Source organism: Tachypleus tridentatus, chromosome 9, assembly GCF_004210375.1.
Source record: "Tachypleus tridentatus isolate NWPU-2018 chromosome 9, ASM421037v1, whole genome shotgun sequence".
Lineage (NCBI taxonomy): Eukaryota > Metazoa > Arthropoda > Merostomata > Xiphosura > Limulidae > Tachypleus > Tachypleus tridentatus.
The window spans coordinates 27,728,087-27,756,077 of NC_134833.1; the positions used below are offsets into that span (position 1 = coordinate 27,728,087).

Sequence of the window (27,991 nt, forward strand, 5' to 3'; positions counted from 1 at the left end):
CATAAAGAAAAAGAGTTGGTGTGTTTTAGATGTTTGATGCACACATATTCGTATATTTCAACAAATGTTTGTTTTTTCCTTTAAAATGTTTTATATTCATTACATTATAAGGTCATACTTTAAAAACATTAAACATTATGTGATTATGTTATTTACATTATTTTTTTTTATATATAAAGTGTGGGGTCGATGTGAACAAACCCAATTCGTATGACCAGACTGCATTGGACATCGTGTGTTCCTACACCAGCTGTCATGCTTCCCGGGAAATGAAACAACTTCTTAAAGGTTTGTTTTAGTTTCTTTTTTTTTACTACAATATTCTACCTCGTATAATAAAAAAAATGTCGCTTTTCTGAGGTCGTTCGTTTACTTTGTTCACAGATTCTCAGTTGTTTCTGGTGAGTTGACATGCGCGTCATTTCGAAGAAAGTAACTCGTTAATGAAAGTACAGCAAGGGAGTTGTATCATAACTTGTGTTAAAATATTCAAGTATTTGTATGCTTCAGACTGTCGTACAGAGTTGTGTATGGTTATTCTACTCATCGCTGCCCTTAAGTTTGAACTGATAAACTTGAGAAAAGTCAGATTTCTTCTCTGACCGAGTAGTGGGCTTTGATTGTCACTCTTATTAGCGCACCTAAAGATCTAAAGTACGGAGGACATTTCTTTGCACCAGCTAGACACGAATTATGAATCCTCTGATTATAAATTTAGGCACGCTAACCCCAGGACATGCCCAGACCAGTGTTGTAAAGTATTTCGGGTGATAAGAATAGTGTGGAATACATATATTAAATAGATTTAGTGCACAGTTTTTTGTCTGTTTTTAATTTCGTGCAAAGCTACACGAAAGCTATCTGCGCTAGCTGGCCTAACTTAGCATTTCAGGATTAGAAGGAATGCAGCTAGTCATCACCACCCACCGCCAATTCTTGGGTTATTCTTTTACCAACGAATGGTGGGATGGACCGTACCATTATAACGTCCCCACGGCTGAAAGGACGAGCATGTTTGGTATGACGGGGATTCGACCCCGCGATCTTCAGATTGCGAGATCAGCGCTTTAACCATCTGGCCATGCCGGGCCTTCACAAATTCTTTCGTGTTAGACGATGTATCGATACAATCGTATCACAATACTTATATTATCAAACACTAAAACAAACGAGGTGAAGTAACCTTTGTGTCTTCCTTTATTTGATGATGTTTGAGATGTCGTACTATATGACTAACTTTAAACAGGTACCACCCTTCACATCCTCGTTCATTTCTATAGATCTATATAGTTTCCAAGAAATGCCGTGACTTACCGATCGTGTCAAATTTGTTAGCAAGTCCTGTGATTGAAAACACCTTTCTTTTGTCTCCAGAGCTCGGTCAACTGTAATTTTAGAACTTGCCTAGAGTACGCTTCGTTATGTTTTTAATACTCTTGCATACAAGGTATTGTGATTGCCTTTAGCTTTGTCCACCCCAAGGATCGAACCCCAGATTTTGACATTGTAAATTCATAAGTTTACTGCTGATCCACCGGGGGGAAGGAAGATACGGTCAACCACTTTTTTGGGGGGTGGGGTATTAGTGTTAAGCACAAAGCTGCACAATGAGTTATTACTTAATTTGCCCACTGTAAGAGTCGAACCTCATATTTTGACATTATAAACCAACAGGTTTACATGTCGGCCTTCAATCTGTGAACCTACTGACCAAAAAAAGAGCCGTCTTAAACGGCAAAAAGAAAGTGTTTTTAATGTTCAACAAAACAGTAATTCTATCGTGGTGAAATTAATGTATTGTTGAAAGTTATAAATAAAAAATACTTTTAAGGGTTCTTTCACAATTTTTTTTACTAGCGGGTTTAACGCTAGAATTTGGAATTGGATTCCTGCGGTGAAGACAGAGATGTCCTCCTGTGCAACTTTGTTCTAAAACAGATCTGAACCATTTGAATAATGTGAGGCTTGCCCTTGAAGATTTAGTAAAACTTGTAACTTTTTGTTAGACACAACAGTTGGACATTGGTCCCGCATGGCAAGGTGGGTTAAGGCGTTAGACTCGTAATCTGAGGGTCGCGGGATCGAATTCCCGTCATACCAAACATGTCCGCCCTTTCAGCCGTGGGGGCATTATAATGTTACGGTCAGTCCCACTATTCGTCGGTTAAAAAGAGTAGCCCAAGAGTTGGCAGTGGGTGACGACGACTATCTGTCTTCCCCCTAGTCTTACACTGCTATATTAGGGACGCCTGGCGCAGATAGCTCTCGTGTAGCTTCGCGCGAAATTCAAAACAAACCAAACCATTTTGACATCTACGTGAAGGAACATGTGGATGAATTGAGGGACACTTCCAAACAGTATCTGCTGTTTCACCGTTTTACTGAAGAATAGTTACAGCTATTTTCTCAAGGAATACCAGTTAAAACTAATTAGAGCTTTGTCAAGGTAATAACAGTGAATATTCTTCTAGCATTCCTGCATCAAATACATACTTTGATTTCACAGAAACCCTGAGAATACTATTTTATAATTTTCAGTCGACTTTCTTAACTAGATGTAAATAGTTTCCATCCAGATTTTGTTTTCTTCTTCTTTTTTTTTTTGTTTTTAGTAATGAGCACCACATGTTTATATTTCGCATCGCAGTCAGCTATACAAATAGAAACTGAAACACTTTTAGGTCAAGTCACTTTTTATTATATATATAATTTCCCGCTTCCCATCTGTCATAAGAGCGTAAGTAATTAGCCAGCCAAATAAAACCAAAACAAAAAACGGCCGACTTTCTCACGGACGTCCAAATAATAAATACCCAACATCAGCGCCATTAGTGGCTGTGATAGTCATCAGTGATAGTTATTATGGCGGAGTAGAAAAAAAAAGGAAGAAACGATCTGCTCCATCTAGTGATAAACCAGGGAGAAAGAAAGGGTGAAAAACAAATGTAGCGTGTGGTTTAGATAATGACAGATATAACTTGTTACTGTATGTGTGATCGGATGTATAAATTCGGAAAAGTAGACGATTTTGTTGAATAACGAAAGCCGTATTTAGTGCATTTACCATCTGTGAAGAAGATTTATGATTCTAAGAACTCGTGAATGAAAGCAAAAGAAAATGTGGTGTCATATGTCAACCACACTACATCCAATTCTGACTATGTGTGATTTTCGTCCAATGCTAGCGCTCATCAAGCTGGCTGGAATGTGACATACATACATGAGGTACTATTCTATTGGATATGCAAGTGCACACGTATAATGTTTTCATGAGCAGTGACTGTTACAGTTGTGAACGTTAACAAAATATATCATAATTATTATCATTTTTATTTAAGTCATTCACAAATCGGATTTTTATCGTAATAATTAATAAACCAACGTTATTTATTTCAGTTAAAGAACAATTAAAACAACACGAACCAGAACACACCAACAGTCCAGTTTAATTCATTTCGTGAATTCTAGGCCCCCTTGTTTTCATTGCCGCGATTTGGTGGACTCAAATTCTACCACGTTTTATGCAAACATTTAGTATCAATTTTATTATTCGTCAATCCAAGTTTACTTTAGTCATTGTTTACAGTATTACTTTTTCTTGGAATCTAACGTCTTCTATCACTGCAGTTAACTTCACGACGAGACACCTTTAGTTTATTTCAAAAATATTTGCTAAAATGTTCACAAAAATATGGGAACTGTCATCAAGGTGAATTAAGGGGTAAAAAAAAGGAATTAGTATTTTAACCCTGAATAGGGTTATAGTTAAATGTATGTACAATTATATATGTTTAAAGTTAAGCACAAAGCAACACAACGGGTTTATCTGTACCCTGCTCACCAGCATTTGTAAGTCCACGGATATACCTCTGTGCCACTGGGAGGGTATTTGTTTGTTCTTATTTAATCTTGTTATAATGAGTATCTGAAGATGTTTTTTCCATTCAGATAAAAAAAGTTTCGCTGTTTATTTGTTCTGTCCAATGAAATATTATTGCATGTAGACTGTAAGCTCACTAACAATTAAAAATAACGTTACCCACAGGTTAGTCAGCAGTAAGCGTAAAATCCAGGTTTTGATTCCCCATGTTGGACACAGCAGATAATCCAATGTAGCTTTGTTCTAAACTTATCACACTTTCCAGAGTGGGTAGTTTTTGTATATATGTTTTACCACATTCCTCTTAGTTAGTCCATTATGGATTTCAAACTAATACACGTAAAACTAGCATTTCACATGTTATCCTTTTTAACACTTCTACGAAAAGACGTTTCTAGTCCTGATTTCTCCAAGCCCGTTCCCCTGGCTGTGGTTTCGCTAGATAGTAGATAGGGACAGTGGGAATCTCGTTAATCCATTCATTAATGGATTTAAATGGCAATTTCATTTAAATACAAAATTATTAGCCTAATATTAATAACCTTTCAAGTTGCTCTGGGGCCTATTAGGCCCCACTTTTCGTAGGAGTGTTAAAATTGGCATATCAGTGCCTGAGCAATTTCTCATTTTTTCCCTTGTTCCAATCAGGCTTTAAATTTTCTAGTTTTTTTTGTTGTTGGTCCCATTAATCTTAAAATTTCTCATTTTCTCCATTGGTCCCATCAGACTTTAAAATTTCTAGTTTCTTCCTTTGTCCTATCAGACTTTAAAATTTCTAGTTTTTTTCCATTTGTTTCATCAGACTTTAACATTTCCAATTTTCTCCATTAGTACCATCAGATTTTAAAATTTTCAGTTTCTTCCTTTGTCCTATCAGACTTTAAAATTTCTAGGTTTTTTCTTTAGTCTCAAAAACATTAAATTTTCTAGTTTTTTCCATTTGTCTCATCAGACTTTAAAATTTCCAGTTTCCTCCATTGGTCCCATCAGACTTTAAAATTCCCAGTTTTCTCCATTAATGCCATCAGATTTTAAATTTCCAGTTTCTTCCTTTGTCCTATCAGACTTTAAGATTTTTAGATTTTTTCCTTGGTCCCATCAGAGTTTAAAATTTCTAATTCTCTCCATTGGCCCCATCAGACTTTAACATTTCTAGTTTTCTTTCTTGGTCTTGTCAGACTGTAAAATTTCTCATTTTCTCCATTGTTCCCATCAGACTTTAAAATTCCCAGTTTTTTCCATTAATGCCATCAGATTTTAAATTTCCAGTTTCTTCCTTGATCCTATCAGACCTTAAAATTTCTAGTTTTTTCATTGGAACCATCAGACTTTAAATTTTCTAGGTTTCTTACTTAGTCTTAAAAACATTAAAATTTTTAGTTTTTTCCATTTGTCTCATCAGAATTTAAAATTCTCAGTTTTCTCCATAAGTACCATCAGGCTTTAAAATTTCTAGATTTTTTTTCCTTGTGTCTTATCAGACTGTAAAATTTCTCATATTTCCATTGCTACCATCAAACTAAAATTTCACCATGTACATACAAACAAGATCTAGACTTCTAAATTTTGGCAGACTTTCAGAATGCTGACCGTCATATTGTACAAAGTGTGTGTTAAGCTCCTTCATGATGTATATATAAATAACATCAGGATGTCAAAGACTTGGCAGCTCCATCCAAGTATAAACTTTTCACATCGTATTTTATTATGTGAGTTTTTGGGGGTTGGTCCTACAGACAGCAGTTTTGCTTATATATATGTTATATATGTTCCCGATTTTCTAAACAGCATGTCCCGTTTTGTCTTTAAACGAGTAAATAGTACGAGTTCGTTACCTCGTGACTTCTTACGGGAGTCGGCACCTTATACAGAAACTACATCTCGTGCTGTGAACGTGGTTTCACATAAAAGTCAACTCCTCGTGCAGATACTACATCTCTTGCTGTTAACGTGGCTTCACATTGAAGTTAGCTTGCTCCTCGTGCAGGTACTACACCTCGTCTTGTGAACGTGGCTTCATATAGGAGTCGGATCCTCGTGAAGATATTACATTTAGTTCTGTGAACGTGACTTCTTTACAGAAGTCGGCTTCTCATGTACATTTCCTTTTGTGAACGTGACCTCTTATGAGAGTTGGCTCATTGTACAGACAGTACATGTGCTGTGAACGTGAGTTTGCTTCTACGAATAAACTATATATTCAATCTTGGATCTTTCACATTGTTTTAAGTGTTTGTTTTCCGGGTTGTTTAAGGTCTTTGTACATTTGTTGAGGCTGCTGAATGTACGAGGCCTGGCAATGGCCAAGCGCGTAAGGCGTGCGACTCGTAATCCGAGGGTCGCGGATTCGCGCCCGCGTCGCGCCAAACATGCTCGCCCTCACGGCTGGGAGGGCGTTATAATATTACGGTCAATCCCACTATTCGTTGGTAAAAGAGTAGCCCAGGAGTTGGCGGTGGGTGGTGATGACTAGCTGCCTTCCCTCTAGTCTTACACTACTAAATTAGGGACGGCTCGGTGCAGTGGGCTAACAACCTACTCACTTAAATACCTGTTGAAGAATCCGCAAGCGATTGGGGCCCTATGTTCCTAGATGGAATCTAATGGTGATAACTAACTAACTGAATGTACACTTTTTTATAGTTAGTTTTACTCACTTTCAGAGTGAATAAAATTTTCTGTTCTATTTATTGAAATTTAATTTTCAACTTGTAAAGCGATATAAACTTTTAACTAAAACAAACAACAACATTTTTGTATTTCTGCCTTAAAGTGACTGTATGTCTGTCCGTAACGAATAATTTTCAACTTCCCATTTGTGATCACCATATGTCTGAGAGGGCCTCTAAAACCCCCGAGTTTATTAATTTTCTCATATTTACGGGTCTGACAACCGTTTGATTTTTTTCGCTCGCAACTGCTAAGTTCTAATCACCATAAAGGCAGGGTGAAGTTCGGTAGCTAACGTGTCCCACTGTGAATGCGAGATTTCATGATTTGAGTTCTACAGCTGAAAAACACGCTCTGCACTTTATCAGTTGTCTCACTTTTGGGAGTTCCGATGAAAAAGTAGACCCGAAGTGCTATTTTTTTACGCACCCCAGGTTATGAGCCGCGAGGGACATATTAAGAGGAACGCGTAACAAACATATGTGAGGAAGTAGATTTTTATAGAAAAATAAAAATGGATTTTTTGGCTTCCAACAGCTCGACCTCTTTCAGGGTTTAAACCGTAACTGTTATGGTAATGTTGATGGGGCTTCGTCTTTGCATTATGAGCATTTCCAAAAATGTCGCAAAACGTCTGAACGACTACATTCGGTGCGACACGTCACCATGTTCTGTGAAATTTCGTTACGCCCAAGAAGAATTGCTAAAGAAAAACACGTCAGTCGCCATTTTTAATCACTCCGAAAAGCGTCAGTAAAGATATTTATGGAAAGTGTGCAGATTTTAAAACACTGTACTTGTGACTGACGAAAGAGCAGACAGACGGGCATACTTATATTGTAATTGATGCATTAACCCACACACACTTTCAGCTTTCACGATGAAATCAAGTAAGGAGACATATCTAGGTACGATAATTAAATGTCTAAGACTAACATCCATGTAGAGATTATTGTGATGTATTGTCAGTTTTGAAACGTCAATTCTATGCCTGTTAACTCTATACTGTACCCAGATTGAGAGTTATTTGTTTTTCCACCTCCATGAGCATGTGCTAGAACAAATTTCGTACAAGCTCAATTAAACGTATACTATAGGAGGCGCCTCCTGGTGGTTGACTTACAACTATTGGTTTTGGGTTACGTTTTTAGGGCGATTGACATAGGCTATTCTTTGGTTTTTTTGGTTGTAAAATGTTTGTAAATAAATTGTACGTTATTATATCTTGATATTATATAGCTAACTGTATATAATCTTCAGTGAATCGGACCATAAGGTTTACTGTTCACTATGAAAAATAAAGTATTTTTGTGTGGTCAGTTTGTTTGAAGAAACAAAAAAGGCATTTCTTTAGATTCGAATCTTTTGTACTTCACTTAGTTAGCTTGTTTATTTCAGTATTTATTGTAAGTTGGTGTCATCCATGCGGTGGGCGAAGTGGTTATGGCGCTCAGCTGGTGGTGGGTTTGAATCACGGTGCCGTCGAACACACGTGCCCTTTCAGCCGTGAGTTCGATGTAATATGAAGGTCAATCCCACTGTTCATTGGTAAAAGAGTATTCCAAGAGTTGGCTCTGGATATTGTTAACTAGCTGCTTTTCCTCTAGTCTATCATTGCTAGGGACAGATAGCGCATATAACCCTCGTATATCTAACAGATAATGTTCAATAAAGGGTTTGTAACAATATTGTGATATCAAAGTGAATTAATTCCACTTAATGACAGTTGGAATAATTGCTACTAGAGTTGTCTGATTACATTATAGCCAGAAGTGTTTAAATAATTAAATCTATTCCAGATAAAAATCGCAAGACTAAAGAGTTAGGAGACCAACAGTTTCACTAAACATTGATGTTGTAAGAAATGATATTGGTGTACAATTTATACGATCTAGAAGAATTGGTACAAGATTCAAACAAAAACTCGCGAATAAAATTTACCTATGAACCTCACGTATTTGGTTGATAAAGCTTGAGGCTGTAATATTTAGATGTCGAAGAACATTTGCTGACTGGTGACAACCAGTTTTGAACTCCTTCAAATTAAATTAAAAATAAACTATTACATCTCTTTGAAATAGCATCAAAGTTTTATTGTGTTAATGTGAAGAAAATTCTTGAGTTTCAAACAAGTTGTTATGTCACTTTGAAATAACCTTGGAGTTTTATTATTATATTAGTGCGAAGAAAATTCTTGAGTTTCAAACAAGTTGTTATGTCACTTTGAAATAACCTTGGAGTTTTATTATTATATTAGTGCGAAGAAAATTCTTGAGTTTCAAACAAGTTGTTATGTCACTTTGAAATAACCTTGGAGTTTTATTATTATATTAGTGCGAAGAAAATTCTTGAGTTTCAAACAAGTTGTTATGTCACTTTGAAATAACCTTGGAGTTTTATTATTATATTAGTGCGAAGAAAATTCTTGAGTTTCAAACAAGTTGTTATGTCACTTTGAAATAACCTTGGAGTTTTATTATTATATTAGTGCGAAGAAAATTCTTGAGTTTCAAACAAGTTGTTATGTCACTTTGAAATAACCTTGGAGTTTTATTATTATATTAGTCCGAAGAAAATTCTTGAGTTTCAAACAAGTTGTTATGTCACTTTGAAATAACCTTGGAGTTTTATTATTATATTAGTGCGAAGAAAATTCTTGAGTGTCAAACAATTTTTTACGCCACTGTCTTCTTTGTTACTCTGTTAATACAATTATTTAAAGAGTTATCTGCATCGGTTATATCATCTTCAAGAAGCATGTTATATTAGTGTTGTCATGGCAACTAGTCTGTACGACCACGTAAAGGCCTCAAACTAGAGCTATATTCAGAAGCCACAACATAATATAATAGTGAACACCAAAAACACTGTTTACAATATTTCGTATGAACGTGGAGAAACGACTAATGAAGCTAAAATTCGTGAACATAATACACATATGATACTCTATAATAGCAGTATCCAGTATCCAATTATATAATAAAAGACCATGCAATAAATTAAGGTAATATTACAAATAATGAGGTATTAAGAGAAAAAAGAATGATAAAAGAAATCTCCTACATCCATCTAAGCTTAATCAACCTAGTAGAGATGTCAGCAAAATCTGCATACCTCTCTTGAAAGTCTTCAAATAAAGTTAGTTAGAGTTTGTTTGTTTTTTAATTTCGCGCAAAACTACACGAGAGCTATCTGTGTTAGTTGTTTCTAATTTAATGGTGTAAAACTGGAGGGAAGAGAGCTACTTACCACCACCCATCGCCAACTCATGGGTTACTCTGTTCCCAGCGAATAGTGAGATTGATCGCACATTATAACTCCTCCACAATTAAAAGGTCGAGAACGTTTTGGTGTGACAGGGATTCGAATCCGCGACCTTCAGATTACGAGTCGAGTGCCCTAAACACCTGGCCATTCCTGAACGTTTAGTTTGAGAGAGAAATCGTAGACGAGTGGTTAGCTGACCAGTCTTTATGAAGAGGTTCCATATTCGAACTCTGTTAAGTTCTACTCCTGCAATAATTATTTTGTAGGACCTTCCAAAGATGTAATAAGACAATGCAGTTAGTAATTAGTATCTAGTATTTAATATAACAGTAATTACTTAACAGTTAGACTTAAGTGATCGTGTAGGGCATTTATTATCGTTGACAAGTGGTTGATATCAGATCACCACAAAGTCGTTGTTATGTCAAGTCCTTGGCTGTATCAGCTTGAAGATATATATACATAAGATGATTCAAACAGTATTACATCCTTTAAAACAATAGACGTGATTTAATACATAAAAGCAGCTAAGACTGTAAATGCACAAACGTGTATAGAAAATACTAGCTAAAAGAACAGCCACATTAAAAGGCTTGTGAAATTTTAAAATATAGAAATTGGTGCTGTCATCTGGTGATGAATTTTCTACATGATGATTTATTTTGCATGGAACTAGTAGCTTGTAATTCATTTGAGGTTCTACAATACTTTCTGTTGTTTTTTCCTCCAAGTTCCAAACTCAGTTTATAGTAGGTAAGACTATTTTTCTTGGTTCCTTTCTTATTGTTATTTTAAAAAGTGTTACATTTCTTGCTTTTAGTTTGATATAACTAAACTATATTTCTCTAGGGAAAGTTTACGACTTCCATTTTTTCATATTTCTCTCTCGTATTTTGTTCTTTAACTTGTATAAAACTACATTTTCTGATGAGAGACGATACTTAGCCAGGTTATTGACACAGATTAATTCTATTTGACTAGACTATAAGACCCTGGTTTACTCAGCGTAAGTCTGAAGACTTATAACGACAAAATTCGGATTTCCATTAGCACAGCGCTGATAACTCATTGTGTACCTTTAGGCTCGTAACAAAACTAAACAAAAAATTTGTTTTATCGATACGATGAATTTTCTTTCTGGATAGAAGTGGCATGCGTTAGAACAATAAATTTGATTTGTAAATACTGGGTGAATCAGAGGTAACAACCGGTCTGCGACTAGTTCTGATCATCAAGTATTATGAGGCTACGAAGGGCATTGGCTAACATCACGAATCGCCAGTAGCAACATTGTTGGTTCCGATGACACAGGCGTCTTAGTTAATTAGTTTAATTACGATGTTTTTTTACCCTTATCAGTTAGTAATGGTAGCCTAAAAGCTTGAATTTTCCTGAGAAAAGTCGCACAAATATGTTTATAACCTTCAGGAAAAAATAATATTTTTCTAGGTCGTGGGAAGTCTTAAATTAGGCCAGAGAAATTTAATACCTTATCATTGGTCGTGGAAAAACAAAGACATTTTGCACAATAGGTGGTTTTATACAATTTTATTCTGTCTATGGCAGTTTTTGAACATTAAATATATGTGATTATAAGAGCCCGTGACTGAAAGCAAAGGAGAATGTTTTATAATATAACAATTGTACTACAATGCCGTACCCAGTGCCGACGAGACCTTTCGCTAAGTCCAGGTCTTATCAGGCCAATTGGGATACGACAGGCGCTATATATGTATGTATCATCAATATCTGTGGACAAGGACTGTTATAGTTTGAACCAATATAATCAAGTGAATTGTAATTATTAATTATGTATATTTATTTATAACTCTGATTATTGGCCCTGCATGACCAAGTGTGTTAAGGCGTTCGACTCGTAATCCGAGGATCGCACCAAACATGCTCGCCCTTTCAGCCGTGGAGGCGTTATAATGTGACGGTCAATCTACCCCTATTCGTTGGTAAAAGAGTAGCCCAAGAGTTGGCGATGGGTGGTGATGACTAACTGTCTTCCCTTTAGTCTTACACTGCTAAATTAGGGACAGCTAGCGCAGATAACCCTTGCGTAGCTTTGCGTGAAATTCAAAAACAAACAAAAGTTTAATTTGTACGATTATAGAAAGTAATTCTAGAATATTTAAACTATCATAGTGTGTCTATACTGTAAGATCGTCAACCAAAGAAACTGGAATGAAAGTGTAATGGGATGTCGTTAAAACGTTTTGTTTATTGTAGTATTTTAGTTAGACCATACTTTATGGTCAGGGAACACTCGTGGAATTTTGTTCTGATTTACAGCTATCAAACCTGATATAATAGTTCTATAAATGATTTTATTTACGTACTGTGTTTAAGAGAATAAAATCCCAGTAAGATGTGGAACTTCCTGTGCAAACTGAAAAAATCATTAGAACCTGAAAGTGAGAGACCCTCTAAGATATGGGTCTTGAAAAGTTACCCATGAGCAACATTCTAAGATACGGGTCTATAGAAGCTATCCATGAGCGATCCTCTAAGATATGGATTTAGAGAGGTTACCCATGAGCGACTTTGTAAGATACGGGTCTACAGAAGTTACTCGTTGCCCATCATTATTGTGAGGAACTACCCTTTGTATATACACTACATGGCCAAGAGTATGTGGAAACCCCTTCGAATTAGTGGGTTTGACTATTTCAGTCACACCCATTGCTAACAGGTGCATAAAATAAAGCATACTGCCACGCAATCTCCACGGACAAACGTTGGCAGTAGAATGGGTCGTACTGAAAAGCTCAGTGACTTTCAACGTGGTACTGTAATAGGATGCCACCTTTCCAACAAGCCAGTTCTTGAAATTTCTGCCCTGTTAGAGCTGCCCCGATCAACTGTAAGTGCTGTTATTGTGAAGTGGAAACGTCTAGGAGCAACAACAGCTCAGCCACGAAGCGGTAGGCCACACAAGTTAAGAGGACTGAACCGCCGATTGCTGAAGTGCGTAGCGCGTGAAAATCGTTTATCCACAGTTGCAACACTCACTACCGAGTTCCAAACTGCCTCTGGAAGCAACGTCAGCACAAGAACTGTTCGTCGGGAGCTTCATGAGATGGGTTTTATAGCCGAACAGCCCCACAAAGCCTAAAATCACCATGCGTAATGCCAAGCGTCGGCTGGAGTGCTGTAAAGCACACCGCCGCTGGACTCTGGAGCAGTGGAAACACGTTCTTTGTCGTGATGAATCACGAGCGAATCTGGGTTTGGCGGATGCCAGGAGAACGCTATCTGCCTGAATGCATAGTGTCAACTGTAAAGTTTTGTGGAGGAGGAATAATGGTATGGGGCTGTTTTTCATGGTTTGGGCTAAGCCCTTTAGTTCCAGTGAAGGGAAATCTTACTGCTACAACATACAGTGCCATTTTAGAGAATTGTGTGCTTCCAACTTTGTGGCAACAGTTTCGGGAAGGCTCTTTTTTGTTTCAGCATGACAATGCCCCTGTGCACAAAGCGAGGTCCATAAAGACATGCTTTGCCGAGGTTGGTGTGGAAGAACTTGACTGGCCTGCACAGAGCCCTGAACTCAACCCCATCGAAGACCTTTGGGATGAATTGGAACGCCGACTGCGAGCTAGGCCTTCTCGTCAAATATCAGTGCCAGACCTCACTAATGCTCTTGTGGCTGAATAAGAGCGAATCCCCGCAGCCACGATACAAAATCTAGTGAAAAGCTTTCCCAGAAGAGTGGAGGCTGTTATAGCAGCAAAGGGGACCAACTCCATATTAATGCACATGGTTTTGGAATGAGAGGTTCAACAATCACATATGGATGTGATGATCGGGTGTACACATACTTTTGTCCATGTATTGTATATATTTGTTTATTTATACAGGTCTCCAGATAAATGTTCCACCAGTGCGCATGCGTACCAAAATGTTTTTTTTTTGGTTTTCCTGTCCAGAGTCACAAAATAGATTATCTGTGATCTGACCGCTGCTGGGAATCGGACACCGGATTTTAGGTTTGTAAGTCCGTAAACTTACCGCTGATCCACCAAGAGACACCGCAGTGTAAAAATGGCAACTGAATTTTTTGTTATTGTTTTTCATTTGTCGGCGCTTTTACAACCTACAGGAAAAAAAAATTGTTTAGTCTGGTACAGATTTTATCAGTGGCTCCTGTCTTTTAAATTGTTCGATGTGTTTCAAAATCGTCACAGTTCGGGATCGACATTACGGTCATTGCTTTTATTTACATGCTAATTATTTATTGATATGAGTCCAAAGTTTTTTGTTTTTTTCTCAGTGTGGACCAAAATAATTCTCCTGGTTCGCGTATGTAATCTGTTTTTTTTTTTGTTTTCTTTAAATCAACGTATAGGTGTATATAATACACACACTTATAACGTTCATAAAGCATGATAACACAGATAGACACTATGTGTCACGTTAACTAACAAACAATGTAAGTCTAACTTAGACTTCTGGAAAATGTGATACAGTAATGTCTGTATATTAAAACGCGAGATACTGCCCCTTTTTAAAAACCCTAGTCTCATTAGCTCGTGTGTTGTCATGGTGATGGAAAGAGTTACTTGTCACTGCAGAGTGAATAAGGAACGGTTTGTATATTAACCAAGTTAAAGCGAACGAGCCAGCTGTTAGGAGGGTGAAGGAGGTTGTTCAACCTGATTCGTCTATCGCCCCCACATAGTGCTACTGTCTATAAATATTTTGGTTTGCTTACAGTCACTTTGGCCTTTTTAAACACTCCCGGAGAACAACGTTTGGTACGACTTATACTACAGATGTTACCTAAATGGAAATAAATTGCTACAAACCTTTAGTAGCAGTTAATGAAGAAGCTACCGTTGCGTGTCATATTTTGCAGCGGTGTGAAAACTTACTACTGTTCATGTAATAAAACTGAGAGCCTAACGAGTCCAAAGAATTGTGGGCGTGGCACACTCAGAGAACAGTACCGTACACACTGTCTGGAAGATTCGCGCTCGTGCTTTTAACCACTCTGACGTCCAAATATTCACATAATATGATTATTTGCGGTATATCGTAAAAGAACTGTCGAATGAACAAAAGTGTAGTTAAATCAAGTATGATATGGTTGATACAGACACTTAACTCGCTCGAAGTTACAGTGTTATATTAAGGCTTAACTGTAAGGTGCTTTGAATAGATAAGTGATGAAAGTGTGAAAACGGAAAATTTAAATTTTCACGAAAAAAATTGAGTTTGAATAAATATATAGTGGTTCATAACTTGAATAGCTTCTTTATATATAGTGGTTCATAACTTGAATAGCTTCTTTGTTCGTGTTACGACATGGCAGAACGAATTTCTCTATAAAGTTGGCAGATCTTACGTTATACAATACAACGAATCAAAAAATGGACATTACTGCACTCGAGTCTGTAAATTTTTTCGCTTTCACTGGTAACGTCTCATTAGCAGTTTTCTCTTGTTAATGATATGAATAAGGTAATTTATACAAAAAAAACTAGCAAAATTAGGTAAGGCCTTCGTGTCTATGTCGTATTTTAAATAGTTCTTCTGTCGAAATGCGTCGTTTCTTTCTATTTCCGGTCTTTAATATCGTCAGAAATCCACAATCCTCCGTTTTTGTTTTTAGTTCCTCTTGGTTCTTTTCTTCTTTACGCTCAGTGGCTCAGCGGTAAGTCTGAAGGCTTAGAACGCTAAAAACAGGGTTTCAACACACATGGTGGGCACAGCACATGTGAAACTTTGTGTTGAATAAAGAAACAAACCCTATTTCCAATCATTAAAAACCTTCACGAGTGTACAACTTTCGGGCTTTCAGATTCTCTTGACTCCAAGCTCTATTGCTGACAACATAGTGTTATAACCCTTGAGTTTTAACTAAAAGCTACAAGTCCTTTCCTTCTGTTTCGTTGTTTTTCAGACTGAAGGATAATTACTATTTATTTTCGGTCAGAACAAGCTAGTCCTTCGCTAGTACAGCGGTAAGTCTTCGGATTTACAACGCTAAAATCAGGAGTTCGGATCCCCTCGGTAGACTCAGCAGATAGCCCGATGTGGTTTTGCTGTAAGAAAACACAGACAGAACAAGCTACCTACTTAGATATTTTCATTACGGGGTTAAATGTTAGTTTTTACCCAATTAAGTATACTTTTCTTACAAACATTCGTATGCATTGTTTCATGAGTTGAGTAGCCTCAGAGTTATCGACATTTTTGGCCATAAACCCAACAATAACTCACGAGGTATGTCACTTAGGTTATTCCTAAATCGGAATACTAAGCTAACAGTGTAGAATAATCTCCATAATAAAAGCATAATATTAAAATTAGGTGTATTAAACATTCTATGACGGTAACAATGAAAATATAATATACCTCACTTTCCAAGTACACAGACACTAAGAGAAAGAGGGAAAAGGTTCTTCAGGGTATTTAAAATAGAAGTTACTTGTGACTTGTGTTATTTATTTAATGTTTAACTGGTGTGACAACCTTTCCATTTAGATAAACAATGGCTCCTTTCAACTAAAATAATGCTTATCTACTTTGAGACTACACAGAGACAAACTAATGCACAATTCAATTTTGAGAAAACGGGGGATATTTTTAAACATTTGCTACCAAATATTATATAGAATTACATACATGAAAATGGCTTGGTTGCTCTTCGCTTGTGATGTACAAGATAATCTACTAAGTATTTTTGTATGTCGAAAGAGCCATCCGGTGTCTCCGTTGTTTCAATTTAATAATATGGTTGCTATGACAACCAGCTAAAGCTCCTTAGGCTTGTCATAGAGCATCAGACGCTGAGTCACGTTCTTTTGTCTGTTTCACAAAGTTCCGTGTAAAATTGTGATCATCCCCTGGACGTAGAGGAATGCACTGAGTGTCTTGTTAGTTAAAACTAAATTAAGTCAAACGAAAGAACACTTTAATGCAGAGAGTGTAGTGTTAATATTTTACAGACGATGTAAAACTGGGACTGAGATATTACAGTGGGGTTAATTATTAATAAAGAACACGTTACTGTGCAGAATAAAAACAGGGACTTATACTAAAACTTGTTGCTGTTACATTGTATTGTACATTTATTCTCCCGACGAAGTTTCGGACGTCAGAAACACACATCTTTAAAAGATGTTGTATAAGCAGAAATTGCTTGCACTATTTTTTGAGAGTGTAAGGTCATTAGCATATCTGGAAGATGCATGAATTATCCCTGCCTTGAGGTGACTACCGTTACTGTAAGATGTAGTTAGTGCATGTAGAAAGTCCACTGTATCTGAATGGTATAATATTTTGAAATGGTATATAATTTTAATGGTAGATGTAGTAAGTAAAGAAAGTGCACTATCTGAAAATAATGTGTTATTTCCAGAAGAGGGGTTCCAAAACGTTTTAGACCTGCGGAGCTTCACATCAGAAAGAAAAAATATTCTGAAGTCTTAATAAAAAAAAACCATAAAAAATAGAAACAGTCAGTCACTAGCACCAGATAAAGTTTATTTAAAGCTCTTAAAATATAAATTTATTAAAATATCAATATTTAAAGAAACATTTTTAATTCTACTTGTTCAAATATTTATGCTGGCAAAATTTACATCAGTAAAAGTACAGTGTATTTATTTATTTATTTATTTATTTATTTATTAGTGGCTCGGATGGGCTTGCTTTTGTTCACAAAGTAGTTCAATATTTGGAGATATGATTGTTACTTGTAAGCGCAAATTATCTTCAATATTTAGTCTGTTTCTAAATTTGGTCTTTGTAGCTGTGTACAGTGAAAATGTTTGCTCACAAAGATATGTTGTTAGAAAACGCATCAAATTTTTCAGAGCTCTGTTACTTATTTCAGGGTATTCCATGGCCATTTGAATCCAAAATTGTGTAATTTCTTCCTGTTGAAATTTTATGTTTAGGTTGCAATCAGTTGAAATTTCTATAAGCTGTTCTTTCTCTTTCAAAGGAAAATCATTGGTATTTGCAGAGTCAACAAAGGGAACTTGAATCCACAATATTTTTTCTAACTGAGGAGGGAAGTACTCCCCAATAGTTGTACACAAATCAGATATGTTCTGCAAGGCTGAAACTTTTGCATCTTCACTTAAGGAAGTTTCATTCATAAGTAAAGAACCACAGAGATTTTCGAATCAGTCAAGTTTTTCCATAAGTATACATTCACCCCAAAGTTTTAACTTACGTTGAGGCGCTTCCATTTTACTATGAACTTTGAACTACGTTACCCTGATATCCTGCATTGTAGCATTCACTTCATTTAAATAGGCAAATACGTCCGAAAGGTAAACCACTTTCTGTATCCAGCATTTGTCCCTTAATTTGCATGCAAGTTCAAAATGACATTCAGATAAAAAGAAACCTATCTCCTCACGCAGTTTGTAAAACCGAGCAAGCACTTTTCCCCGAGAAAGCCATCGACTTCAGTATGAAGCAGAAACTTTCCATGCAAACTTCCAATATCCTCACAGAGTAAACTGAAGATCCTCACATTGAGTGGTCTTGATTTTATAAAATTAACTATTTTTATGACATCACCCAATACTTCTTTTAAGTCTTCTGGCATTTGTTTCATTTCAATTGCATGACAATGAAGACAGCAGTGGATACTCTCGATGGTCGGGTTTTTTTATTTATTCGTGCCACTGCGCTTGAAAGTTTTCCAATTATAGTTGCAGCTCCATCAATGCAAATACTTAAACAAAGTTGCCATTGGATCTCATGTTATTCCATAAATATATCGATCAGTTTAAATATTTCTTCGCCTGTTGTTTGAGTAGGCAAAAGGCTTGCAAATTAGCTTGACTTCTTCAAAACCAGCTTTGTGAATATAGCGAACAAACACAAACAACATCGCATAACCTGCGACACCTGTTGATTCATCCATCTGAAGCAAAATGTTAGACTCCGTTTTACTCGCCTTATTAACTCCGTTAAGCAATTTGCTGACATGTCCTTGATTTTTCGAGAAACCGAACTGTCAGAAAATGGCACAGAGTTAATGTTGTTAAGAAATTTCTCATCAGTTGTGCACTCTACCTAATATTTTGCGCATGGTTTTATCAAATCTTCTGCAATTGTATGGGCTTCATCTGCTTTTCCAATACGGTAACTAACATGACATGAAGCAATAAGAACACCTTTGTTGTCCTGATGAACAAACGAAAGAAAATGTAGCTTTCCTCGCATTCAACTGCAAACACTTTTTTTTTTTAAATACTCGGAAGTTGGATTTTTTAATTGGGAGTGTTTGGTTTCTAGATGCCGTTTTAACTTTGCTGGATGAAAACTACTGTCAGTCAACACTGTTTAACATACAACCCACTATGTCCATCTTCCTTACCTGTCCATGTAAAACCATATTCAATAAAACTTTCATCATACTTTCTATTCTTTTTTGTTTCAGTACTTCTTACATCATCCTGCGTTAAAGTGTTTGTACACGACGATAACGCCGATGAATTCATATTAGACCTAGGAAGATTTTTACTCAGATTTATTATTGACATTCAGCCACTTATCCATTATAAGGGTGAAAGCTAATTATTAATTATATCTTATATCTTTGGCACTTCAAAAGCATTTTCACGGACACAAAATAACTTATTAATGAAAACTTGTTCAAGCACTTGAGTTTTATTATCATACAATGACATGCTGACCTAAGGTCAGTGTTGTCATAACGAAGTCCGAAATAAAGATTTGTGGAAAAATGGCTATGCCGCTAGAATAATATATTTTTTCAAAGGAAAATGGTGACCTATTATTTTTACAAATTTTTTGTTTTTTAATAGAAATTTTAAAGCCAAATAACAAAATATTAAGCCAGATCTGACGTGTGTCTGAATCTCGAACGAAATAAAACATGTCCAGGTGGGTTAAGGCGTTCGACTCGTATCCGAGGGTCCCGGTTCGAATTCCGGTCGCACCAAAAATGCTCGCCCTTTCAGCCGTGGGGCGTTCTAATGTGACGGTCAATCCCACCATTCGTTGGTAAAAGAGTAGCCCAAGAGTTGGCAGTGGGTGGTAATGAATAGCTGTCTTCCCTCTAGTCTTACTGTGCTAAATTAGGGACGGCTAGCGCAAATAGCCGTCGTGTAGCTTTGCGCGAAATTAAAAAAAAAACAAGCAAACAAAATGAAACAAATTGAAACATGACGTCATGGAGCTCATTGGTACCAAGTTTGTCTAATTAAACTACAACGAATCTAACCTAACCTAACAATTATCAATTATAATTGTCGTAAATATAATTATAATTCATATAAATATACTTTGAAATTGAAGCAATTGTTACTGCGTTTAATTGCATCACAACATTTCAAATTTGGACAAGTTTCAGCTATGACATCATGTTGATTTTTGTTCGATATTTATCCGCTAATCCAGATCTGGCTTTTAAAAGACAGTTAACATCACTACCATGGGTTGACCGATGCTTCGTACGAAAATTACAAGGCTATCTTGCATCTCCATTGACGATCTTGAGAAGGTGCCTACTGGTAATCAGCGAGTGCACTGACGAAGTTAATTGTATTAACACTTTCACTTCGAGAACTTCCGGTACCCCGCTGGTACAGAGGTACGTCTCCGGATTTACAACGCTAAAATCAGGGGTTCGATTCCCCTCGGTGGGCTGAGCAGATAGCCCTTTGTGGCTTTGCTATACGAAAAACACACACTCGAAAACTTTCCCTGAGCTAAAGAAAATCGTCTGGCGTTAGGCGGTATAAAATATTAAAAGGTCTAATACGCGATAAACGTGTTATTCTAAAGATATATTTTACATTTTTGTACAACGTATTCTGATCCAATTTTATAGTTTTAGGAAAAAAATATTAACATTCTAAACTTTCCTCGCGGAGCCAAAGGGTGGTGTGTGTAGAAAATACACTGTTTGTAAATAAGGTACTGTCTGTTGAAATGTATAGTGTATGCAGAAAGTGCAATGTATGAAAGACGTAAAATAAAGTATAGATGGTAATATATGCCTACAAGTCTCACACAGTCGGTCACTGTGTAATATTATTATTCAAAGTGTCCGAAATAAGTTTGTAAAATGTAACTAAATTTTTGATGACATGTGTGTTGAGTTGAACCATCACACTATTTTTATTAAAAGAATGACTTCTCAAGTACAGTGACGTATCAAACCACGTTTTATTTATTTTATGTTTGCGACGTGGCGGGTTTCAGGGAAGCCTAAAGTGTATTTTTACAAGTGGTACTTTCTGTTAGGCGGGAAAACCCCTGAGGGTTAGAAAATAAAATCCACTTAAGGGATCAGAAAGATAACGTATGGAGTTACCGAATGTAGACTGAAATAGACAAAGGGCACGTGTCAGGCATTACTAAATGATCCAGTGAATATTGTTGAAGGTTGGAGAATATGGCACTGCACTATACATGCTGTTTTTTCCATTTTCGTATTTATTTCATGAACTAATGACAAGAAAGGCAACTTCGCATTAGGAAAAAAAACGTTTTTCCTAATTCTCCGTATAATTTTACAACCTTATTGTATTAAGAATTTTCATATTTAGTTTGATTTAATCTACTGTTTACGTGTTGGCTCTGAATTATTTAACACATCTAATGTGACACAAATTTAACACAAATCTATTTTTGATGAAGCTGACTTACTACTTGATGTTTGTGTGACCATGTTAACATTGTCTTACTACTTAATGTTTGTGTGACCATGTTAACATTGTCTTACTACTTGATATTTGTGTGACCATGTTAACATTGTCTTACTACTTAATGTTTGTGTGACCATGTTAACATTGTCTTACTAGATATTTGTGTGACCATGTTAACATTGTCTTACTACTTGATGTTTGTGTGACAATGTTAACATTGTCTTACTATCTGATAATTGTGTGACCTTGGTCAGATTGACTTACAGCTTGGTCTAAAAGTTAGTTGTTCCACACTTAAATTGTTTTCTGCGTGGATGACATTTGACCTGGAGCACCAACACTCGTTAGTTCTCTGTCGTTTTGTGTTTATTGCTTACCAAGCTGTGATGGGTGTTTTCAATAACAGATCCTGGTCATTCACTACGTCATCTTCTATACCAGATCGCTGTCAGGCTGTAAACCATGCTTTGTGTTTAATACCAAACCACGTTTTCAATATCAATCCTTGATAGGAAAAATACAACAAAAAAATACTTCAGAATATAATCGTGTATGTGTATCTATATATACCAAACTGTTAATGAATGTACTTTGTGTTAAATACCAAACTGTTAATGAATGTACTTTGTGTTATACATATACCAAATTGTTAATGAATGTACTTTGTGTTATATATATATACTTTGTGTTATATATATACCACACTGTTAATGAATGTACTTTGTGTTATACATATACCAAACTGTTAATGAATGTACTTTGTGTTATACATATACCAAACTGTTAATGAATGTACTTTGTGTTATATATATATACCACACTGTTAATGAATGTACTTTGTGTTATGACGTGGTACTTAATTCATGTTGTTTATCAAATTGGTAAGTTTGTAGTTTTAAACCATACGTGTATTTGTTGTCTCTTGATGGTGGGTGTATTCTAGAAAATTCTGGTTGGGGAGAAACGACTGGAACATCTTTTTGTCCTAAGGGTTTGTTGAGAAATTACCGGATTACTTGGCCTCTAAAGGGTTAATCTAAATCCACAGAATGGTTAAAGCAGGGATTATCCGCAATTGCTACAGCCAAAGATCGTTGAGATATCTAATATGTAAAATTCGAAGATTTTGTGATGTTTGAAACTGAAAAATTAAAGATTCCATTCATATTCGTAGTTTTAAAACCAAGATATGTTTTTTGTGAAACAGATAAGGTTGAGATTTTGCTCGATCTGAACTTCCTCATGTGATATTGTTTGGAAAAAATCAAAAGCTACGAAACACTTTTATTTGTTTTGTAAAAACAAAATATCTTTGCGGGCCTTTTTTTTAAGTTTGTTTCAGTCGTATTCATTTTGTCCAAACTGACAAAACGAAAACATGAAACGAAACTTTGACCGAGCAAGTCAGTCTTATGAAGGTTCTGAAACCTTTCTTCAGATGTATAATTCTCCTATATTGTACAGAATGTGGGAGGTAAGAATTGTATTTGTTTCGTTTGTAGTCAAGCACAAAGCTACAATGGTACGATGTAGTAGATTTGTAGCAGGGTAAGTTCGCAGACTTACCGCTATGCCAATGGGGTCAACTAAAAATTAAAGTTTAAATTAAGCTAGTATTCTGAACGTTCTTTCCCTCAGTGGCACAGCGATATATTTGTCGACTTACTAAGCTAGAAACTGGGTTTCGATACCTATGGTGAGCAGAGCACGTACAGCCCAAACAAACTGAATGTTCTTTATCATATGGTTTCGTCCCTATACTATAGTGTAAGTACGAAACCGGTCCAAGAGGTTGATCATCCCTGTTCCAAAGTGTGTGCACAAACTATTGTATGAATAGATCTCAGGACGGCTGGTATGGGTATTAACACATTTACTAATAAAGCAGCGAACAGAATAGAGCGTTAATACCCATACTAGTTGCACTGAGATATATTTACTTCAAGTGGGTTTCTCGTCATCACGAGAAACTGTTGTATGATTTTTTTTCAAAATTTTTAGACTCTCTTCATAGAAACTGAGATTGTTTCACGGTTATACAGTTTATCGTGAATCAACAGCGCAACTCGTTTGAAAATGACATTAGAAAAAAAAAAAACTTTCAAAAGAAGATACCGTTCTGCTATCTCGTTACTCGGTGTGAAAAAGCTTTATTATTCAGTATGGAAAATAACGACACGACAATGTTATTTCGTCATCGTTCATATCAAACAAACGTTAACGCAGGAGCCTGGCCGGCTAGGGTTCCAAATCTTAAGCTGTAGTTCCGCAACCGGATGTTACCATATCATATGTATGCATATTTAACTAAAGAGGAGGGTTGTGTTCCCACTATCGAAGTTCAGAGCTGAATGTCGTTATGGTTACCACATCCAAACGCTGAAGCGTCAGTGTTGCTAGGCCACCTGCCTGGCTTGCTAAACACTTCTGTGTTCCGCGTGCTGAAAACAAAAATAAAACCTTCTTATCTAAAGAATATATTAATAAATAGGGGACTTTAGAATGCCCTAAAGATAAATTATCTTAAAGTCACTCTATTCTTTTGTCATGAAGACAAACATTTGGTCATCGATTTTTATTACATTTCTTGTAAAAAAAAAGCCTCGTTAGAAGGATCTTGAGTCTTTTGGAATTCCTCCCTCTTTCCGAGATTGGATTATGATGCCGTGGAGTACATGTGCTCATGTTCCAATTTCAAGTGTTAAATAAGCTCGTGATGCTATACCAAAGAACGTATCTCGTTTTATTATTTTGATTGGAAGAGGCCACAACATAAAATTCTGACGGCTTTTTCTTGTGTCGTTCTGTTCGAAGATAGTACATGTTCAAGCCAGACATTGGTTTAGGTTCAAACCGTAAAGGGATGTTTGCTTTTTGCATCAACAGATTGTATGTTCATTTTTATCTTGAGTGATAACGCAAACGATAGAGCATAGGAGGGTTATTTTATATTAAATACGGAAACATTTACCGTTTTGTTTCTGTTTATTTATTTGTTTTTGAAATTCGCGCAAAGCTACACGAGGGCTATCTGCTCTAACCGTCCCTAATTTAGCAGTGTAAGACGAGAGGGGAGGCAGCTAGTCATCACCACCCACCGCCAACTCTTGGGCTACTCTTTTACCAACGAATAGTGGGATTGGCCGTCACATTATAACGCCCCCACGGCTAAAAGGGCGCGCATGTTTTGTGTGATGGAAATTCGAACCCGCGACCCTTGGATTACGATTCGAGTGCCCTAACCACCTGCCCTCTAGTTTTACACTGCTAAATTAGGGTCGGCTAGTGTAAATAGCCTACATGTAGCTTTGCGCGAAGTTCAAAATCAAACAAACAGAATAATCAAATCGTTGTACTTTACCATCACTATTATAACGCACCTGCATCCTCATTGCGAGTAGCTCAATTTTAAAACAACAGGACGCAAACCGTGAAACCTCGATTCACAGACTAGACCCACGAACCACTGAACCACGTACGGTTCGTGAGGATAGGAAGTTTGGTACGTTATCAAACAAATAATACTCGAGATTTTCCTTTTGTTATTAATAAACATTATATGGAATAACTTTAGTATCAAATGTATGTGGACCACTCTAGCAAAGATTGTTTCTTTCTATAGATTCGTTTTAATCACATGCTATTTTTTAATAATAAAAAAAACACTTGAACATAGCTATTTTACACATCACAATACAGTTGTCTGATGAACAGAACTGATTGTTGTCCGTAGGTTAGATTTTAGTAAAATTTGTTTTCTAATGTGAACTATTGTTCATTGTATAGCATTAATTTTTGTCTGTGCACTAAATCCCAGTAAAATTTTATTATCTAATGTGAACAATACTGTATAGAATTAATTGTTGTCTGTGTACTAGATCCCAGGTAAACATGTTATCTAATGTGAACAATACTGTATAGAATTAATTGTTATATGTGTACTAGATCCCAGTAAAACCTCTTATTTAATGTGAACAATACTGTATAGCATTAATTGTTGTCTGTATACTAGATCCCAGTAAATCTTGTTGTCTAATGTGAACAATACTGTATAGCATTAATTGTTATCGGTATTCTACGAGATTTTATTATCTAATGTGTATATGGCTGCAGATAATTAATTGTTATCTAACTATATATGTTTATATATTAGATATCAGTATTACGTTTGAACTCATGGTGTCGTAATTCAAACGTTAGAACAGTACAAGTAGCAGTGAAGATAAAGAAGTACAAACTGTAATATCTCTTATGTGGTAAATAGTAACATGTAACTTCTCGTGCTTGGGACAGCTCTTGTTGCCTCCGATTAGATTAAAATGTCATTACTACTAACGAAAATTAATTTCTGCGCAGCAGTGTTTCTTAAAGTTAAATCATCGTGGTGAAATTGATTTCCTTATAGCAGTACTTAAGAGCTTCTGGAGGAAAGATAGTATTACAACAGAGACTAGAACCTCTAGAGGGAAGATGGTATTACAGCAGAGGCTAGAACCTTTGGAGGGAAGATAGTATTACAACAGAGACTAGAACCTCTAGAGGGAAGATGGTATTACAGCAGAGGCTAGAACCTTTGGAGGAAAGATGGTATTACAACAGAGACTAGAACCTCTAGAGGGAAGATGGTATTACAGCAGAGGCTAGAACCTTTGGAGGAAACATGGTATTACAACAGAGACTAGAACCTCTAGAGGGAAGATGGTATTACAGCAGAGGCTAGAACCTTTGGAGGAAAGATGGTATTACAACAGAGACTAGAACCTCTAGAGGGAAGATGGTATTACACCAGAGGCTAGAACCTCTAGAAGGAAGATGATATTACAACAGAGACTAGAACCTCTAGAGGGAAGATGGTATTACAACAGAGACTAGAACCTCTAGAGGGAAGATGGTATTACAGCAGAGGCTAGAACCTCTGGAGGGAAGATGGTATTACAGCAGAGGCTAGAACCGCAAGAGGAAGATGGCATTACAGCAGAAGCTAGAACCGCTAGAGGGAAGATGCTATTATAGCAGGAAAGATAATATTACGGAATAAAATGGATTTCTAAATTCAGCAAAAGTGGAAACCTCGTTATTTACGCCTGGAATATAGCAAAGTTCGAAACTATGTTGTGTATCGATACGCCTCCAGATTTATTTATTAATGTAAGGGTGCAGCAGTAGTAACCGCTTTACTTGCCTATAATTCGAAGCTAGGGTGCACGTGTCTCGTTAATAATTAGTTCAATTCCCGCCAGAATTAATGTATCTGTTTATGATGAACATTATAATTAGGTCCGTTGTAACAGCTTGGGGTAGACACTTTGAATTGAGTAAACGACTGCCTGTGAATAGTAATGTTTCTTGAGAAGTTAAAAGTGTCATTTCTTCAGACGATTTTACAGAACTTTGTGCCCCACTTAACGCATTTGTAGCAAGTAGCTTTTGGAAGATTGGATATTGACGACAATGCAAAGTCCTGTAACTCATGTGTTCATTTTATTGACTTTGGGCGAGTGGAACAGATTTCAGTTTCACAAGATAAAAACAAACAAGTACAACATAAGACCAAATGTCAAATAGTCGCCATTAAATGTTTACAGCAGAGACAAATGCTCCCCTTTCAACGAATATTCCTTCTTATTTTTCTAGGTCTATTTACTCTTCTGGTTGCTAATTACTGTAAGTTAATAGTAGAAATGTGGAATAATCACGTGTTTTCAACTGACATCATGTTGAATGTGATGGGAAGTGAAATATCAGATAATTTGTACCCATTTCTCTCTCTAGCTTAACTTCCATTATAAAGTTGACATTATTCTTCATTCGATTTCAGGCTTAGTAGATGCAGAATTCAATGTTCTTAGTGTTTGGAACAAACGGGCTTGAGGAGTTAATTAAAGAGAACTGATTTTGACTTAAGCAGCAGAACTGGGGTTGGACACGTTCCCACAATGTCTCACCTGGTGGTGAAGTGAGTGCCCGTTTGAAGGGTGGATAGAGATTTGTATGTAATTATCCGAGAAGGTGGTTGTGCCAACATATTAAATAAGGTGCCACCCACCCACTCCCTTGAAAATTCATATTTGTTCTACTGCCTGTAAGTTCCGATGGTGCGCTCAATCAATAGGTTGTAATTTCTATCATTTTAGCCACTCGCAGATTTTGTGTGTTTTGACGTCACATGCTTGAACGGTTTTCTGCTGGTACGACAGTATTACCAGATCAAGAACACCTTAACACAACAAGTAACTAGTAAGACAATATTACCAGATCAAGAACACCTTAACACAACAAGTAACTAGTAAGACAATATTACCAGATCAAGAACACCTTAACACAACAAGTAACTAGTAAGACAATATTACCAGATCAAGAACACCTTAACACAACAAGTAACTAGTAAGACAATATTACCAGATCAAGAACACCTTAACACAACAAGTAACTAGTAAGACAGTATTACCAGATCAAGAACACCTTAACACAACAAGTAACTAGTAAGACAGTATTACCAGATCAAGAACACAACAAGTAACTA

At 36.4% G+C, this 27,991-nt stretch overlaps 1 protein-coding gene across 5 annotated transcripts in view; it reads left to right on the forward strand.

The window, feature by feature from the left end:
• LOC143224925 (caskin-2-like) overlaps nucleotides 1-27,991 on the forward strand; it is a 261,429-nt gene that overhangs the window by 146,010 nt on the left and 87,428 nt on the right. For all 5 annotated transcript variants that reach the window (XR_013013515.1, XM_076453402.1, XM_076453405.1 and 2 more), the window contains one exon: nucleotides 180-288. Coding sequence is in view for 4 of the 5 variants with exons in the window: in XM_076453402.1 (XP_076309517.1) it covers nucleotides 180-288 (109 nt within the window). In the remaining variant the exon portion in view is untranslated. The remainder of the gene's footprint in view (nucleotides 1-179; nucleotides 289-27,991) is intronic.